Raw genomic sequence first — 19,788 nt, forward strand, 5'->3', positions numbered from 1 at the left:
ACAAGCAGTGCTACTAAACAAATTTGTAAATCAAAGCTTATAATAACCAAATATTGTCAAAGGAACATACTAATTATGCAATGAATAAATTAATGCACAACCCTTTTAATGCATTATGATTATAGTATACAATCAACCCATTTTTTCCTCCCATTTCTGCACACTATCTAGACTATATAAAAGCTATAGCAACTGACCATTTCAATTGTAATGGACACCCAGGAATGCCCAAAAGCTGAACCAAGGCTGAAATTATATTAATGCTGCGAATGTTGCAATCAATTACAAAGAGATGTATTCCAAAGGCCAAACCCTAAGGGAATGACATCTAGAATGTTACAATAGAGAATGAACGTCCTCTATTGCCAAAAAAAGGAGTGTGATTCACACATCCAAGCTCTTATCAAATGCAAGTCATAATCATCCGATACAATAATCCGATGCTTAGCAATGAGACTTTCAACCCTATTTATCCTTTTCTTCATCCTTCTGGAAGGAACTAAAACATTAATTAATTGCAAGAGCTAGAAGCTTCTCCTTCCAATAATTAATGCATACCCCAAAAATTCCTCCTTGGCAATAATTAATTAAATCACGAGAGGCTTCCGTCCTTCCAATAATTAGTACATACCCTAAAAGCTACTCCGTTGTAATTAATAATTAAATTAATTAAATACAAAGTCACCTTTAAATTGAATGACTTTATAAGAAATTAATTTAATTTTTTCTTATCCTCCACTTAGACTTTGGAGAATGTGAGAGCTAAAAATGGGATCATTACATCAATCCCATATATGCTATAGTGACAAAATTGGAATGAACAAATACTTTTCAAAGATTTCAAAAATGAAAAATTTATAGAATACAACTAAGCAATGTCATTGAGTGAATCCATGAAGCAAAATTTATAAATATCTAACAGCCAAAATTTGTGTAAGGCACAAACTAATTTTATATCCACTCAAACACATTCTTTTAGCAATATGGTTAGATAGATGTCTTGATGGTTGTCATTTATGGCAACATATATTCAACATTTCATTTATGCATTTAGAAATAGAAAATTGTCTAAGTGTTAGACAATTTACAATAGCACATAGAACAAATGTTAAGTGTACAAATGACTCATTGAGAATTAGCTTATGCGTAGTTGAGGGAAGCTTCATGACAGTGTCATGATGATGTGTGCTAGTGTGCAGATGTGTACAAATAGTATGTCATGAGTTATGATTAAAATATCGATGCAAGTATTTAACAATGTAGAACAAAGCATAATAAAGAATTGGATTGTACAACTTTAGGGATTATTTTGTTTACGAAATAATTAATAAGTTATGATGAGTCGAGTATGCGGATATTAATCCATAACATATTTTATATTATGTCAAACATGTAAACACATAAAGGCTAATTGAGTAGAGTTTTGTAATTATGCAAGGTATAAGTAAAGATCTTATCTTGCATAGATAAGTGTCTTATCTATGATAGACGAGCAAGTGTTATGTGATGCAAACTATTGTACATAAAGCTTGAAATATTTGTGAGCCTTATGTGATGCGAGATTTGATGTATGATCTGAGCAAGTGTGAGTTACAATAGTAAGCAAGTATTGTATGTATACGTATCTTTGAAGAACTGAATTGTATAATTATGTGTTAGGGCTATGGGCTCTTCTTGCATACATTGTATTTGTTCTACCAACTTCTAATAGGGTTGAGGCTTCTAACAAGGCCTAGTCTTCTAACATGGACTTGAGACACTATATGTACTTCATAGACTCTTAAGGTCAACATCCCTAACAAGATCCTATTGTTTAGTGAATCGTCTAGTGGGTACCATCCCCACAAGGGTTTTTCCTTGGCCAGGGTTTCCCTAGTTAACAAATAATGGTGTTATGGGTTCTCTATGTGCATGGTTATATTAACTATTCAACATTGTTGGTTTATTTTCATATGCAAGTTATAAAGTAATTAACAATATTCAGTTGTGAGCAAAAGTTTGTAGAATACTAATTCACCCCTCCTCTCAGTATTATATATTTCTAACACATTCATGCCAAGATTTAGGTTAATTTAAATAAATAATTTTTTTTTTTCACTACATCAACACAACAAAAAGAAAACAAGGATCCTCATTCTTTCTCCAATTTTTTGTATTGTCCATACTATATTACCAATTAAACATTTGAATACAATGCTAATCATAGAAAAATGGAACTCGTAAATACTTTTCATATACCCAAAAAAAGAAAATCTTACAAAATTCAAGTGTGTGATGTCACTAAACAAATGTCTAAAACAAAGTTCATAAATATTCAAATCCTTTCAAAGGAACTAACTAATGTATGCCATAAATAATATAATGAGCAACCCTTCTAAATGCATTGTGAGTCCAATATGTGTGCAACCCTTTTTCTCTCCCAATTTCGTACAATTTCCATGCTATATAAAATTTATAGCAACTAGCCATTTAAATTTCAAAAACTAGAATGAACAAATACTTTTAATAGATTTCACAATTGAAAGTTTTACAAAATATAACTAAGCAATGCCACCAAACAAATCCCTAAAACGAGCTTTATAAATACCCAACACCCAAAGTCGTTGCAAGGCCCAAACTAAGTTTAACTGATTTTATAACAACTTAAACACATTTAGGCCATGATATAGGGAATTTTTTTTTTTTACTCCAACAACATGTAAAAAAGAAAAAAATCATCACACATCTAAACCCTCCTTTGCCTTTAACTCTATCTTTGCTCTATTATGTCTTAGTAGATTATTCACGAAGGAATGAATATTATGTCCACTAAAATAAATAATTTTTATACTCAACAAAGAATTTTTTTTTCAAAAATAATAATATTTTATCATAGAAATTTCATCAAAATTTGAATGGTTTTTTTTTTGATAGGTAACATTACTATTTTGTATTGATTTTAAAAAGAGGATTTACAATATATTGCCATATGCATAATTTGGCGAAAATCCTTACACACTTATATCTGCCCAACCCCTAGGCCATACACAAGCGTTTGAACATACAATAAAAACAAACAATCAGGCATAAACACCCTGCCATAAGCACCAAAAGCCCAAACCCACTAAACCACCAAAAAGTAAAATTTTAGTGCCCAAGGAACTGACACCATCCTCCTTCATCCGCCACCTGTAGCTAATCTTTGAACCATTGAGCCACCTCCTCTTGTCTGAAGATTGGAGTGGATCGATCACCCTGCACAGACCTCAGCCTTAGCTTCCCCTGCAAAGTGGCAACATGGCAACGCTTGCTGTTGCTTGCTCTCACCTCTTTTGTCAAGGAAACGTCCACCCACATGCCTTACACCATGGATTCTCCCCCTCCCTTTTGATTCTTCCTCACTATTTGATGTTGCAAGGGCTGTCATAGAGCTAAAACTCTCTTGCGTGGTGTAGCCTTCATGAAACCACGCCTATCCTCAGTCGACACCCAAATCTTCACCTCAAAGAAATCCACTATTTTCTGTCATCCTTTCTCTGCCTGCGGGGCATGCACCCCTTTTGGGCTTGTAGAAGACCAAAAGACTAGGGGTTGTAAAGAAGTCTCCCCACCCCAATCAAACACCACGACTCTTGTCCCATCTCCAATTCCACACCTAGCACAATGTGTTCCACTATTTCTTCCAACCCCTACAGCCATTGTGGGTCGACACAAGCTGCCACAACCCTGCAAACTTCCTCCTTGGAATCACCCACCACTAGTGCTAGCGCCACGAAAAGTGAAGCCGCATCTAGATTAGAGAGTCGCTTCTAGTAAGAGTCTAGGTACTCTACTCTGTACATCTACTGTATGCCCTTCAAGAATTCTTGATCATCGAACATGATGATATTCTTCAACTATCGGATTGTAATATTCCCTTCATAAGTTTGAGTTTGGTTCTTAGATCCGACCGTGAAATTTAACTCCATTTTTGACTTCCTTGTAAAAAAACTCTATGGAGTACCATGTTTTCCCTCATTAAATTCACTTGCTTCGAATAATCTAGAAGCAAGTTCTCATGGGGGTGTAATAAATTATTTCATTCTTTGACATGTGTTGGAGAATGTGATCTCAAGAACCATAATTTCATGAATGCCGTTGTGGGGATGGAATCATGATGAAATATGTACTCCCAAAGTGATCAACAAGAACACCTTATTTTTTGATTTGGCCTCTTCATTGTTTCTTCCTCTCTTTAATCTAATTCGAGAAGTCTAAGGTCTTCAAATATTTCATTCTGGATCCCCAATGCTCCATTCATGCCCATATTGGCCAGCTTATTTGCCACCTTGCTTGCTTCTCTGTAAACATGGGAAACCTTAAAGTCTTCAAACTCCATTAACATGCTTCTAATCTGCTAAATGTATTTGTCAAGATGCCACACTTACAACTTTCCTTTCTTAATACCATTAGTGATAATCTTTGAATCCCCTTCAATATGGATTCATTGGATACCCAATTTAGCCCCTAATAGTAGAGCCTCATTTGCCACAACACATTCTACCACGTTGTTCATGCCATCGCTTAGTCTTTTGGCCACAAAAGCAAGAATGTTGTCCTTATGATCTCTCGCTACACAACCACACCCAAATACTCCCGGATTACCCCTGACAACACCATCAAAGTTTATTTTAACCCATCCTTCCTCTACTTGTGTCCAAAACACCTTATCCCTTTTCAGATGAGGATTAACCCTACCAAGCCCATTAATTGGCTAATTTTGAATGGTTTTTATCGTAAAGCATTTATATCAATTTGCATCAATCTTATATTTGTATATTCTCCTATTATATATTATCACTTCAAAATCTATTAGCATAATAAAATGTTATTGATTTCTTTCATATGAAATTGTTGAACTAGTTAGATCTAAATCTAATGAATTTAATTTAAAAAAATGTTGAATTAATGTTCTATGAAGATTTGTAACAATTTACACATGGGTCCCTCTTTTTTCTTCCTAAGTTTTCACATTAAAAATACCACCCAAAAAAATAATTTTTAAAAATTTATATGGTATGGGCTCATATGAGAATTTCTAAGTCATTTAGTGGTGACCTTCGTTGAGTTGGCTTGCTCCATTAAAAAAACAAAAAAACCCATTCTACGTATAACAAAAAAGTAGAAAATAAAATAAATCTTCGGTATGAGGAGGGACTAATCACCACCCCTTTTCAATCCCTTTGTTTCATGAGAATGAGGACATGTGAATGTCGAATGCAAATTCCAACAAAAAAAATGTAGCCACATAAAATCTTAACATTTAGAAAAAGTGACAAAAAAGATGTTAAATGACCTCACTAGAAACCTTGCTTCCCAACTGAAACAAAACACCGCCAACGTGTTCGTCAAATACTGACCGTCGGATGACAAGGTTTTCATACTTTTCCCGTGATTAATCAGATAAAATACTCCGTCACAAAATACAAGACATAAAAATGTCCGTCCGTCCAATGACAGAAGACAGCGAGTAGCAGAAACCCTAGTTCCAACGGCCATGGAAAATCACTCAGAGAAAGTTGGATTCGTCTCCAAATGGCCGTAAGAAGAACTCTGAAATGTTTCTTGCAATCGTTTTGACAGGGTGAAGCGAAAAAATCTGCGAAGTCCGCAAATGCTCACACTTTAATCTTGTAAGAATAGTATTTTAAGCAGCGGGTCGCGGGATCGAAACCATGGTCAGCGACGACGAGGAGTTTCGCAACGTAAATCTGAGCTCACGTTGCGAATGGCATCCGGAAACAGTGGCTCGCTTGCTCAACAGCTATGGCGAAAAATGTTCCCATGGCAAAGGCTACCTCAAGACCAAAGATTGGGAGGACATCGTCAATTACGTCAACATACAGTGCGAGGGCTCTAAAACCCTAAAAACCATGAAGCAGTGCAGAGAAAAAGTCGACAGCCTTAAAAGGCGGTATAAGCTGGAGAAAAGAAAGGCCGAGCTCCGGGGATCAGATCACGTGGATTGGTCGTTTTATGAAAAGCTTGATGAAATCATGTGTTGTATGAAAAAAAACGGTGGTGGAACTTCAACGGCTTTGTCATCGGAAGGTCACTCGTTCGAGCTTGTGGAGCCCCTGGATTTTGACGAGGGGTTCGAAAATGATAATATTCATCATCAGAATTTTTTGAGCTATGCCCATCATAACCGGCTTGATCTGATTGTAACGGATGATCCGGTTGCGGACAAGGGCAAGGGTTTGCTGGAAAATACGGATGGACTCTGTGATGTAGTGTTGAATGCGGTAGATTTGCCGTCAAATAACAAGAGGAGGAAGCCGTTGAAGGATTTTCAGAGATCGTCTGGAAAGAAACAGAAACGGCCGGTAAATAGTGAGAAAAATCCTGTCCAGGCTTTGGCGGATGCTCTGGTAGGGTTTTCTGAGGTTTACAGCCGTATGGAATTCGCTAAAATAGAGCTTTTTACCAAGATGAATTTAGAGCTCGCTAAATTGCGCAAGAGGAGAAGGAAAGATAAGAACAGCGGGGAGTCTTCGGGCTTTAGTTCTTGTTCCGCTTATTCTTCAAGCGCTCCATCTTCTTCGGATTCAGATAGAGAATAGAATAAAGCGCATTTATGTGTTAGGGTTTGAAGTCCTGTAAGCTGTCGGAGAAGAACCACGGGGCTTTTTAAGGCAACGTGGGATGTTATTACCGTTTGCCTAAAGTTTCTGTCAAGATTGACAGAAAAAGGAAGAGCCAGAAGATGTTTTTCTGTCTTTTGAGAAGAAAAGTTTATTTTCTTTTTGCAGTTAGAAGACGGGAAACTTTGTTGATCGTCTAGAGACAGAGAATGAGGAGGTAAGCAGCTATCTGTAAATTCTGCCCATCTATGTCTTAAATCACACTATAAATGAAAGCAAATTTCTTCGGCTAAATTCTTTTTCATCACTGTTTCGTCACTCAATGGCCTCGGTTTGCCTCCCCGATTTGAGCGTCGAACCGGTTTTTTTGAGGGATTTAAAGACGTTCATGCGTATATCTTGAAGGAAGTTCTGAACACTCGTAACTAGTCAATTATAGCTTTCTGTTGTCTAATGCGATGAATTAAAAAACACACTACTGCCATAATTTTGACAGAGTTTCTTTCATAGCAGTCTAATCAGTTTGAGCGTAAGAATCCGTAAGATGATAAATATTTATGTTCTGTCATTGGTATTGGTTGCTCCGAAGTATTGTTTTCCTCTGCAATCACTTAGCAATGAATTTTTTGAAATGGGAGTTTTTGCATTGCCGTTTCTTTCCGTCCATGCATAGAGATGACAGAATATGTATTATATTATATCTTTTCAATTTTATGTTTTCAAAGTGATTGCTAAAGACTTCCTTGATGCTGGAATGCACCATCAAACTATTAAACTATTAGCTTAGAAGCAATATTGAGAGGATATTTATCCCGGAAAATTTCACATGGCTATTGTACCTCCTGGGCAGTGAAGTATTGTGCCCACATTAATGCAGAGAGCATGTGCAGTGGGGCTTGAACCCTGGTAATCATATGGGAATGCTATGGTCCACTGCTTGCGTAATGAGAACATGGATTATTTGTTTGCATTGTTGCTTGTAGCTGAATTACAGATTTAGTGAAGCCTGTTTTTTAATTGACTTCTTATATTTTTTATTTGCTTTGAACAGTTATTAGCAAATGTCAGTTTGCTAGTATACTGGTACGGTGACTTGAATTTTGTTTATTACTAGCATTGGTGGGTTATGCTGTATGTACTCGCCTCAAATTACAGGGTAAGTTGAATCCAGTTTATTTTAAGATTTCTTTTTAAAAATCTTAATACAATGGGAACATCATTCTGGTAGGTAATTTAGTAGTATTTAATAATGTGATTTATCCATTTCTTCTAGAGTCTTGAGTAACTTCTGTCACAACAGTCTCTTGATGAAATGTGAGGTATTTGTTTGTTCTCTTCACCAAGCATTGACACTTTCTCATCTGTGGATCTAGTATGTTATGAAGACTTCTGTTTATTGTGAATGCACTATGTTCTTGTTCTATATCTTTTATGGGCTTATGCCCCACTCTCTCTACAGATTGTTAAAGCAGATATGGGCATTGTAATGTGTCATATCAATTACCTAGCATTGTTTGTCTTCATAATTTAGGAAATGTAAATTTGGGGCTTTAAAATGCTTGAAGTTGTTTTCTGTGGTCTTATTAGAGACTAGAATTTCAAAAATAGAATGACAGTTCAACCGTGGCACCTAATGTATTATTTTGCATAACCAACCTTGTGGGTGTCAGCATGGCCCAAATAATTTACCTTATCATTTGACGATTTCAGCCACACTAAAAGCTAGTCTTAAGCTGCATTGCTCTTCTGTTGAAAAAGATTTTGAAGATATATTTTATATGTGTGTATCTCCAACGGGATTGTTCTGCTTTACATATTTTTTGTCTTGGAGTTGAAAATTCAGTTACCCTATTTCATCTTTATTGCCTCCAGCTATAATGTCAACAATTTCTATAATTTTTTTCAAATAAAACTTAGAGTTGTGGATGGATATAAATAATTTGAAACCAAAGATTTAGATATTTTACAATTCTCAGATAATTTGAATGCTTGAGAATTACCTCAAAATATAAATCATCTATAGCTCAGATCTACAATGTTGTTTGATTTGATAGCAACATAGAAGCACAACAAATCCTATCAACTTAGATGATAAATACACATCCAGTTTTACTCCTTGGAGAGATAAATTGCACTGTAGGGTTGGATCAATTGGGTAAGATGACTTTGGACCCAAAATCTTACCAAGTCAACTAGTACGTGGTCATAAACGTCATATGTATATTTATTTAAATTAACCACAAATGTCTGATATTAGAGATCATTTTAACAAGATGGATTTATTGAGACTGCTTGTAATCAGATGTCATATATGATAAGTTCCAAGAGAGTTCCAAACTCTTCGATTTTTTTTGGGAGAAGTCTAGCCCCTCTCATCTTATTCCTATTTACTAACTTAAGGCTGTGTTGTTGGATCTTCTTAGTGATTAGCAAGATTAGGGTTTTGACTTGGTTGCTCTAAATTAAACTGTTAACCCCAAAAATGCCAACTAAAGCATTTCAAACACTAAAACAAATGCAATTGAGCTCATTTTGATTGCAAAAGACATACCTTTCCAAAAGGTGGAAGTTTCATTCTTGCTTGTTATTCAACCAAGAGAGCTAAAGATTGACCATTAGTGGTTCCAAAATGGTTGTTTTGCTATTCTTACACGTGCAAGTATTCATTAGTTGCTAGGAAGATCAAAGGTTTTTTTTTGAAAAGAAGCTTTTAAAAACCATTTCCCTTAATTTATGTCTTGCAAACATTGAATGAACTCTTTTGCATTGCTTTTCCTGTATTTTTTCTATAAATGTATCATACGCCTGAAATTTTAAAAGAGTTAGGTTTTATATATATCTATTTTTTGATTGTTTTGAATGTTTTTTCATAAAATTTCTTGCAGCGTAATTACAATGACATTTAGTTATAGCTTCATAAGCTGACTCAAAATTTAAAGCAATTCCAAGTTTTCATCTTTGAGAGCATTTTGGTATTATACAATTGGCTCCAAATGGTGGGGCTTATACAGTTTTGTAGGATATATTATGTCAAGTATACAAGGTCATATAATTGGTTGAATGCTCATTTGCGTAGTCTTGGATTAGGCAGCATAGCCGGCTCTAGAAAGAATGGTGTATTTATGCCATTGACACAAGTGATATATATTAATGAGCAAGAACAAGCATATGAACTAGTAAACCACAAAGAAAATAGTTCTTTAGCAAATAGAAGATGGAAGGAAATGAAGATTCATGTTCCCCATCTAGTACCCTCACTATGATAGAGAGCCACCTACACTTTGACAATCTTGAAGAACAACCCACTATAAGTAAGAGATCTAAGGGGACCCTTAGAAACAACTTTTCCTAAGTTGCCGATTCGGGTTTGGGGACGGGGACGGGGACGGGTTCGGGGTTCGGTTCGTGGGTTCGGGCAAATTTTTTTCCCCATTTGGGTTCGTGGGTGGGTTCGTGAGTATATATATATATATATAGAGAGAGAGAGAGAGAGAGAGAGAGAGAGAGAGAGAGAGAGAGAGAGAGAGAGAGAGAGAGAGAAACATGCATAGTTGCAAAACAAAATCATTTCACAATATGAACAATTGTTGCTTGATCATTGATCAATGCCAAATGCCAAAGGGTTTTGGGTCCCTTCAAAACGTGATTTTACCTGAATCTAAAAACATTAAATACTCGCTCATTAATCTATCGTCATGATTGTAAAGAAAATTATACATTGAATTACTAAATTGCAAAACATAGACTAGTTCATCAAATAATACATTGAAGTACTAAATTGCAAAACAAAGACTAGTTCATCAAATAATAAAGTTTGAAACATGATGATAGATGACAAGTGTTTAGTAGTTTATCAATAATCATAGTATCAAATGCCCTTCAAGGGTCATCAATTGGATCATCATAAAATGAGAGATCAATGGCTTCATCCCCAATTGCAACTATATTTGGAGCTTCATCATTGGAACCCAAACTGGTTCCACTAGTCCCATATGCTGCTATATCATCATCCTCCTCCTTGACATAAAGATTAGACGAGTGAAATGTTTTTTATTAAGTTCCTTTAAGAGTTGCAGAAGAAAACAATTTAAAAAATACACTCTTTAAAGTTGTTTTTGGCCTCGGGTTCGCTGTGGGTTCGTTTGGGTTCGCTCCAACAAGGACCCAAACGAATCCACAGTCAAATCTAAGGACCCTGCCCGGACCCGCAGCGAACCCGGGGGCGAATCCGGACCTGTGCAGACCCGGACCCGAATCCAGGCAGCAGGAGACAAATCCGGCAACTTAGAACTTTTCAAAATGAGATTCAAGACATTGCTGATTGACACATATCAGGTTGTATTTATGCAAATGGGTTGGCTTTCAGTGTTGTTCGCTCACCATATTGGCAATAAATGGTGAGAAAATCTAACAAGACTCCAAAAGGAAAAATGGTTCAAGTTATGAGGAATGTGGTACTTTATTGGATAAGGTCAAGCTTGTGGAAGTTTTGTTGTAGCTCATTTGATATTTTTCATTTGAGGAAAGGGTGTCCATTGTGTTGTTAGGTGGAAAGATGTTAAAAGTTGGTCCCTATTGTTAATGTCATAGCGTCGATTATTAATGTCATAGCACTAACCCCTCAGGGCAATGTTTTTGAGAGTTGTGAATTATAAGTGGGGGCAAGGCTTGGGGAGGGGGGCAATAGGATGATCACTGTGGGGTGGTGAAGTATGACAAATCTATCGCTAACATTTTGAAATAGCTCAAGTACTTTTGTCTTAGAGGATGCATAGTAGGTGACAAGATGGGGGCTGGTGCAGGAGGTGAAGTACAGTAAATTTATTGCTTACATTTTGAAAAGCTACTTTATTCTTGGACGATGTGACAAATAATTGGAGGGCTGCACCAAGTTTATATTCAACATATCTTGGATTTGAGCTATTGGAGTTAGAGAACTATTCTTGAAAAATAGATTATGCCTTAAGGTTGAAACACAGAGCTTGTTTAACGATTTAGTGACTAAAGGACTACAAATGTTTGGCGAGACAAAATGCTTTATGATTCATTGTCCCTTTCATCATGTACATATAGCTGAAAATGGCTAATATCCTACAAGGGAGGCAAAGAGCTTGCAAAATTAGGTGTTACAGTTGTTAATCTAGTTCTCCTTTGCCGAGAAAATAGTGGAGATATCAGTTGGGTTTATAATCATTGATTTTTTTATTGAACTTTTGGTTTGAATTGATCTTAAGCTACTTGTCTATGGTATAGTAGAGTTGCCACAACAAAATTGTTGGGTGATTGAAGTTTGCTCTTGGAGAGCTGATTGGATATGGTGATATAATCAATTTTTTGTGCAATATATCTATTTGTTTTAGGTCAAGTCTGTCTTAATGTACTTCTTAAGTAAATAGGCTTTGGTCCCATTAAGCATGCCACCAAATTGTTGATTAGTGCACGATGCCTTAGGGTATTGGTGTATCTCATAATGGGTCTTCTTATTTGTGAGATATTCAGAATGGAACATGATACCCCAGTAAAAGCTAGTATGCTGATTTGTTTGATTTAAATTGTGCGTGTAATCAAATGTATAGACGAGAAATTTGAAATTTTATTATGGATATGAGAACATCCTTTAGAGAAGTTTGGCTTCTGCAATCAACATTATTTGCATAACTACAAGGAAAAAGAGAAAATAAGTAAACATGCAAAGAAAATATAGTGAAATGAAAAGAAGAAAAGGGAAAAGAGGTAATTTGCTAAGTTAGAGTGTTCATCAGTGAGACCCGGGGACGCTCACTTGACCCAAAACCTAAGAGTACTAGGTGCGGGGACATTTTCGGATGGGTACTTGGGAGTACTGAAGTACCCTCATTATCGCCCACGCGTTGCCACATCGCTTGGGTGTTTGAGGATGTCAAGGGTGCTTGGGTGCTTCATCCACTCTGTTAGAGAAACAAACTTACCTTTAAGTGGGTACTTCATCCACTCTATTAAGAGGAACAAACTTACCTCTAAGAGAGTGGAGAAGCTAGTTGTTGTCCACAGTGTCTTGCATATCATCGATTGTAAGATACACGTGTACAAAGAGAGCCTAGTAGCATATGGGATCTAGAGCCAGAGGAACTATCTCATATTGATGAGGATGAGATTGCAATAGAAACCAATGTACTGTTCGTTGGTGTTTCTTTTGTGGAACTCAAGCCCGAGGAGTCCAGTAGTTGTAGTGATGAGGACATTTTGTCATTTGACATGATTTTGCATTCACTTTGATATTGATCATGATTCATATCATGCACGATAGCTTGGATATAGATCTTATTCGCTGATGATTTGGATTGCTATTTGAGTTTTGATTTATGAATGTTACTATTGGATATGTGCTTTGTTACCATGCTAAATATTCAATGGTTTTGGTTCATGTTGCAATTTTACTATGTGCAAGTACTTCAATTTTGTATGTTATACTGAAACATCATTTCATATCTAGCATCCCATGTTCTATATGTATAATGTGCAGCCCCCCCGCTCCCTCTTTTGTTTCTCCACCGTCCCCAAATTGAGGCTCTTTTTTTCCATGTTAGAAACAAATCCCCCCATCCCGACATTCCCCCGTGCCGGTGTTACACTAGTGTTCATTAACCTTTTCAAGGAAAAAGAATAACACAAAAATACACTACTATTATTATGATATAAGTGATCACATTTAGTCGCTTGTAAGAGATAAGAAATTCAATGCAGCAAACAAATGGAAGCATCCCACATAAATTGGGGCCAAAAGTGGCAAAGATAAGTAATCACAAGGTCTTTGATTCATGCTTCAAAGGAATACACAATTATATATGACTTCAAAGACTAGATGAAAATTGAATATATGACTTCAGAGACTAGATGGAAATTGAATTACATCAATGTAAATGCCGATCTTTGAAAGAGATGGAGAAGCCCAAGGTGAATTGGGCAATGGGAAAGAATCTTATGGCTACAGGGTCTAATTATAAAACAAACTACTCTTACATAAGTTTTCTTTGAAGGCAACACAGTAAAATATGCCAAATGTAATGATCTTAGATCCTTATAATGCCAAATCATCCTTGCGGATCTTAGATACACATTTGTTCTCCAACTCCCCTCCTATGTGAGCTCCATGTCAACTTGCAAAATTATCACAAGATGCAACATGTTTGCAGAATATTTAGTTGGGTGTAGGATGCAAAAAATTGCTTAGGGCTAAAATTCCTCATTCTTATTTCCTCGAGTAGGAGATGCAACAATGTCTTCAAGGCTAGGCACCTGAAAATTGTATTTATTGTTTAATGTTAATCGAAATCATTTGGACAACAATATTAACATATAGGGGAATGTGAATTTTCCCCCCCTTCTGTTTCACATCTTTTATTATAAGCATTAATCACATCTTTTGTTGTCCTCACCCACTGTTTGTTAGTGTATATCTAGCTCCAATTGGCTGTAGGTGGCATGCAATTTAACCAATGTTCTATTGGGTTTACAAATGTTTCCTTTGGGGGATGTTAGAATATGTTTTGGGGACAGGGGTCTAAGTTTGGGAATGCTTAGGGGATGGCGGCAGGGGAGTGGTGCTGACATAATACATATAATATTAGTACTTGAAAAAATTAGGTTTAAAAAGTCAAAGATGTATACCATAATAACTAGAGTCTAGTAGTAGTATTCAAATGACAAATATCAAAATTGAAAATATCCAATATAGACATTGTGAATTTTCAAAATTTTAAACTTATCATTTCATAACCATATTACAAAATTACAATCAACTAATCAAGTTATCAAGAGTCAACAATATTTAAACTTCAAAAACAGAATACTAAATAGTAAATGCTAGAAGTATAAACTCTAGAAGCGATTGCAAATGAGACTAAATGTTTCTTATCATTTTATTAGCTTTAGGCGAGTTAGTGTTGCGCTTTAGTGTTTTGTTTATTTTTTAAAACATGACTTTTTGCAAGAAACATCTGTGTCCCTTTCTTTGTTGAGGGATGTTTGGGAGTCTCTTGGACGTCAAAATGCCCCCCATTAACATCCCTTCTCAAACAAACATCTGCTCCTGTGTGGAAAACGTGGGAAAGTTGAGGAACATGGCAGAGGAGTGACAGAGGAGAAATGCTTTGGAGGTGTCCCACATCCCCAAGATGTCTCAAAAACTCAATGTTTTCTGGGTGGGGGTGCACATGTCAACACGGAACACTAAATTTTTCATTGCACCCTTTGCCTCTTTAGGTATTTTGTGGGCTGCCATATATTGGATTAGACCACCTTCTCATCTATTAAGGCATACCTCTCTTTTGCTTTATAGGGTCGGCCCCCACAAATTAACCCTTTATTGTACTGCCTTGCATTTTTTTGGAGTATATATTAACTCTTTAATGTACTGCTCTGTGTTCCACTACTCAATTTTGCATTGTTTGACCCAAAGATACATTCAACCACAACTGTTGCTTCTTAGAGGTGTTAGACCTCACTTTTTTTTCAAAACTTTGTATGCTTGCCACATGATGGGGTCACTTACCTTTTAAGGTCTGCGAGCTGTTAGATCAGAATATAATCAATTGTGTATGGTGTTCAAAAGGCTTTCAAGCCTTGAAGCTTGATTGAGGCCTTTCTTATCAGATCCTTGAAGTCAAGAATTAGATGAGGCTCAAGGCTTTTGTTTAAACTTAAAAATAGACATGGCAGAGACTGTCACTTCTTGCCGGAAAGGCATTAATCAAGCACTGGAAGGCGCAGACTCGTGAAAATATGAAACATTAAATTCTAAGCTTTATGATTTATGCTATTTCTAAATGATAAATTGAACTTTTATTGGGACTTGTTTCTTGCAAATTATATTAGTTCATTACATATATCCAAAAATCAAGCGTTGCCCATACTTCCATTGATTGCGAAGCTTCTAATAAAAGACTACGGATTTCCCTACATCTCATTATTTAGCTTCCAATTGAAAACAGATCCCTTGCCAAGACCTGAAATTATGATCTGAGAATCACCTTTAATTAGCAAACATCTACATGTAGGCCCTAGAGCCACCTTGAAACCTTCCAGTGAACCTTCCAATTCCAACTTGATTATTTGACCTCTCCCACACCGGAGAAAAATGGAGCTTCGTTTCATACATAAACTAGCTAGCTTCATCCATAGTGCGAAGAAAGCCACAGCTGAAGTCCCATCAAAATTCAGCTTCACACAACCTATCAAAGGTTACGTACATATAACTAAAGATTCCTTTTTCTTGTTTTTGATTTCCGCTTAATGCGGGAATGATGTAGTGTACACCACAGGTCTTTTGTAATTGATTTGATTTGTGACTCAACAATTGATTGGACTGTGGAAGCTTGGAGCCTTGACGGGCTGCTGAAGCTTGCAGTCTCTATCAATAAGTTGATGGGCATGCAAAGTCATACTTATCCCCAATATCATCCAGTATTAAACCAACCAAAGAAGCTACTTGATTACTCATATTAAATTTTATTAAAAAGGCAGTAAGGTTACTCATATGATTAGTTACCTATTGCTCATTGTCAAATTTCAAAGCGTCGAGTCTGAAAATCATATTTTGTGCATGGTAGGACAAACAGGCTCTATATGATGCTGCATCCCCAAAACTCATGCATTCCCAGCTCCCCTTGCACCCCAAAGTTTGTAAAATACAGGTGATAACATGCCCATACTTTGTCGTTTGTGATTGTAGGATTTAATTTCAGGCATTGGCTCTGATAACAAGGTTCATATGGCAATACTGTAGCAATTTCTACTTTTCTTTAAGCATGGTACTTGGCATTGAATCCATTGGTGGATTCCATTAAAAAATTGTGGCTACAAACTAAGGCTTTTTCCTTTTGACTATCACAACCAGATTCATATTCCACAGATTCCCTAAACACTAGTCTCTGTAGATTTTGGAGGACCTCCTCAGGATATGCCTCCAAGGAAACTGTTATTCTCATAAACATCTATCCGTCATCCTTAACTCTTTGCTCCAGTGAAATTGTAAACTGGTCTTGCCTTCCAGTTCAGTGACAAGATGATCTTTCTTTCTATATATATGTATATATATAGGCTGTGTTGTTTTTCCTAGTTGGTGCAAATAGTAACTGGGATTTCCATGCATAACTCTTGTTAATTAACATGTATCAATGTGAAATGATTCGTCAGAGAAACATGAAATCCTGCATACATGAGATGATAATAACACATGTAACTAATTATTCCACAGAGATGCACAATGCATAGTTCTGGATGGCGCTGCGTCCAAATTCTACCCAACTTGGTTTGACTGACATTGCAGACTAGAGGTACCATATCAAATATTCAAATCACGCCTAAAGTAATGAGTAGCTTCAGGCTAAATAAGTAAAAATAATAAATATACATGAAACAAACCACGTGATTTGTGACCTCTAAACCAACAAATAATCTGGCCAAATAAATTTTCTACAATATTGGATGACATTTTTGAACATTCTGTGTGTTTAAGCATGCGATGCAGTTGTTAACTTGAATCGCCTGTTATTACAGAAAAATGTTTTGTCTTGTATCATGTGCCTATAGCACACAAATACCAAACTTATTGTATATGAACTGGTGGGAAGTTTCACTCTTATCATATAGAAAGACATTCACAAAGCATAAAAACATTCAAAGACATGTTATTTTACTGAGGTTTACACGATTCACAAACATTGTGGTTGAGTCTCTATCTAGCAAATATTTTACAAAATTAGTAGTTAACTGTAATGCTTACTGGTCCGTTTTGCAGCAATTTGTCAATTGTTCTATTGATGTATATGATGTTTTGGGATTTGAGATCTGGGAAGGCAGTGGATTTGCTCACAGTTAATGCAAATTGTTTTCAACGTTCCTACTCAAGATAGCAATTCATAATTTACGATACATATGGTTATGTTGTAAACCTGAATGGCACAAAAAAGGTAGAAAGCTAGAAGAAAACACACATGATGTTTGTTTGCAATCTCTGTTGTGACTAGTAATTATTGACATCTTCCCCCGTCACACTTGTATTGAATGGCAGAGAATTTAAGTTTCATTAATAAGGGTAGATGCAGTGAGAACTTTTTCCTCCTCTGAACACGTGGCCACAAAAGCATTGCCCTGCTGATTTGTGTACATTTGGCAAATGCTTGAAAGTTTTCTGGATGCACATAGATTAATGGGGAACGCATTTTCCTATCACAGCTATAATACAGACCTGTCTGCAAGTCGTTTGGCCAATTTTGGCTATATAAACGTGATACTAACATGCGGGTAGGGTAGCATCCACACAGATCACCTCTTGGATGCTATATATTTGGGCAAGATTCTTACAAAAGACACAAGGGAATTGTATTTTCTTAATATAAGTTTGGATGGCAATCTTATTGCTATTGGAGTGCTTGGTCCAAACTGGTAGGTAATGTGGTCTGCATAGAGAAAGGAATTGTTTTTGGAGATCCATTATAACCTGATATTCACTTGGTTTTGGGTACCTTCTTCTTGGAATAAACATAGCTTCCATTGCATAAAGAGAATGTAAAGGCTGATACATATTTGATGTCTTATTTGAATGTCTCAATGAATACAGCACAGCAATAGTATTCTTTTCTTCTTTGCTGTTATTCTGAAATGATAAATGAATGGCCACAGTAAGAATTTAGAATGCAGTCTGTATTGAAGTACTTCCTTCACTGACAAGTATGTGCTCCCCGTTGAATATTTGAATGGGATTACAATATCCATTGATTCCAACATTCAGGATCAGACAGAAGAAACTAGAAAGAGAAGGATGGAAATAGAACAGGGAAGAGCACTATATGTGTTTCCTTGTGTATGTTCCGAGTGTCGCATAAAGATCCATCAAGAGTAGACAAGTGAAACAGTCTATTTTATTTGTCTGTAAAAAGTAAATAGCAAATGCAGATCGTATGGCTTTTGAGAGCAACCTAATGAATTTAAAAAATTGTGGCTAAAAGAAAGTGGTAGTGTGCACAAGGTCCACTGAGTGATTTGTACATATTCCTCATTACATGTGCATTCTGAAATGACAGAAAAAAATTATAATGTTTTTAAGTTGCTAAAAAACAGACTGATTTTTTAAAATAAAATCCTTGAACTTTACTTAAATAGTTTTAAAAACATTTTTTTAAAATTGAGTTGAATTGAATTAATTTTGATATTGTGAACTGCCGTTGCAATTTTTCATCAAAACAATTGCAAAGATGTGTCTTACGATATTGTTGAACATCGTCTGCAAAATTTAATTGTTTTTTCTCCAAATTGGTCGAATCGAATTAATTCTACATCTCAAGATATGTGTTGAAGCCTTCAATAAATTTTGCCAGCATAAGCCTCCTATTTTTGGTAAATATTATTCAGAAGGATTTAATTTTAGATTTCATGGTATAAAAATTACTCGTGTTTTTTGCATGTTATCTTTACTTGTGAGGGTTTTAAAAAAAGTAGATAAATATACAATAATAGGGCCATGAATGCTCCAAAATTTTCTTGCTAGGCTCCAAAAGTTGAGGGTTAATTATTTCTTGAAGAATAAGCGAAGGCTAACCTTGAGTCTGAAGAGTTACGTTGGTTGTTGATAGGTTTACCAAGCTTGCTATAAACTAAAAGAGGGGTAAATTTTTTATTGAATACCAAAGAGAGCAAAACAACACAAGAAACAAAGAGAACTATAAAGCTTTATCCTAGTCAACAAGTTGAACTAGCATTTGAGATAAATCAAGGGGAAGCATTCTATGATCAATAATGTTCCAATTTGGTCCATGCTCAGAGGCCCATTTAACTAGACAGTCGGCCACACCATTCCACTCACGAGGGATATGCATAAAAGACAGAATTCAGAGAATTGCATAACTGAATGATCTGCTGAATAACTAGAGCCAAATGCCAATCCACATGCATAAGGTTTTCGCTATTCAATAAATTCACAACCACTTGCGAGTCAGTGTCACATATAATTCATTTTTAGCCATGTTGACAACATTGTTCCACTGTAACCAAGATAGCCAGGGCTTCCATGAGGTTATTAGCATGGTAACCCTTGTATGTAGAAAACAGAAATTGAATATCACCAAAACTATCACTCCCAACTCCCCCAATACTAGTTGGACCAAGATTTCCCCGAGAAGAACCATCAGTGTTGATTTTAAGAAATGCC

General features: G+C 36.1%; 1 protein-coding gene across 2 annotated transcripts; it reads left to right on the plus strand.

Annotated features, from left to right (window-relative positions):
* The first annotated feature begins 5,221 nt into the window (after positions 1-5,221).
* LOC149534495 (uncharacterized) lies at positions 5,222-18,740 on the plus strand. Of its 2 annotated transcripts, none has more exons than XM_089805025.1 (2): positions 5,222-6,819; positions 18,373-18,740. In XM_089805025.1, exon 1 carries the CDS (start codon positions 5,694-5,696, stop codon positions 6,579-6,581), a length of 888 nt encoding a protein of 295 aa, XP_089661151.1. In that variant the 5' UTR covers positions 5,222-5,693; the 3' UTR covers positions 6,582-6,819; positions 18,373-18,740. The 2 variants fall into 2 exon arrangements, with proteins under 2 accessions (XP_089661151.1, XP_089661150.1); XM_089805024.1 differs by lacking the exon at positions 18,373-18,740 and adding an exon at positions 17,653-18,223.
* The last annotated feature ends 1,048 nt before the right edge of the window (positions 18,741-19,788 follow it).

This window comes from Cupressus sempervirens, chromosome 10 (genome assembly GCF_028749045.1).
Source record: "Cupressus sempervirens isolate cs-2001-9-10 chromosome 10, ASM2874904v1, whole genome shotgun sequence".
NCBI classification, from domain to species: Eukaryota; Viridiplantae; Streptophyta; class Pinopsida; order Cupressales; family Cupressaceae; genus Cupressus; species Cupressus sempervirens.

Excerpts from the sequence above, each read along its gene's own strand:
- LOC149534495 (XM_089805025.1), top strand. The coding sequence starts at position 5,694 with ATGGTCAGCGACGACGAGGAGTTTCGCAACGTAAATCTGAGCTCACGT.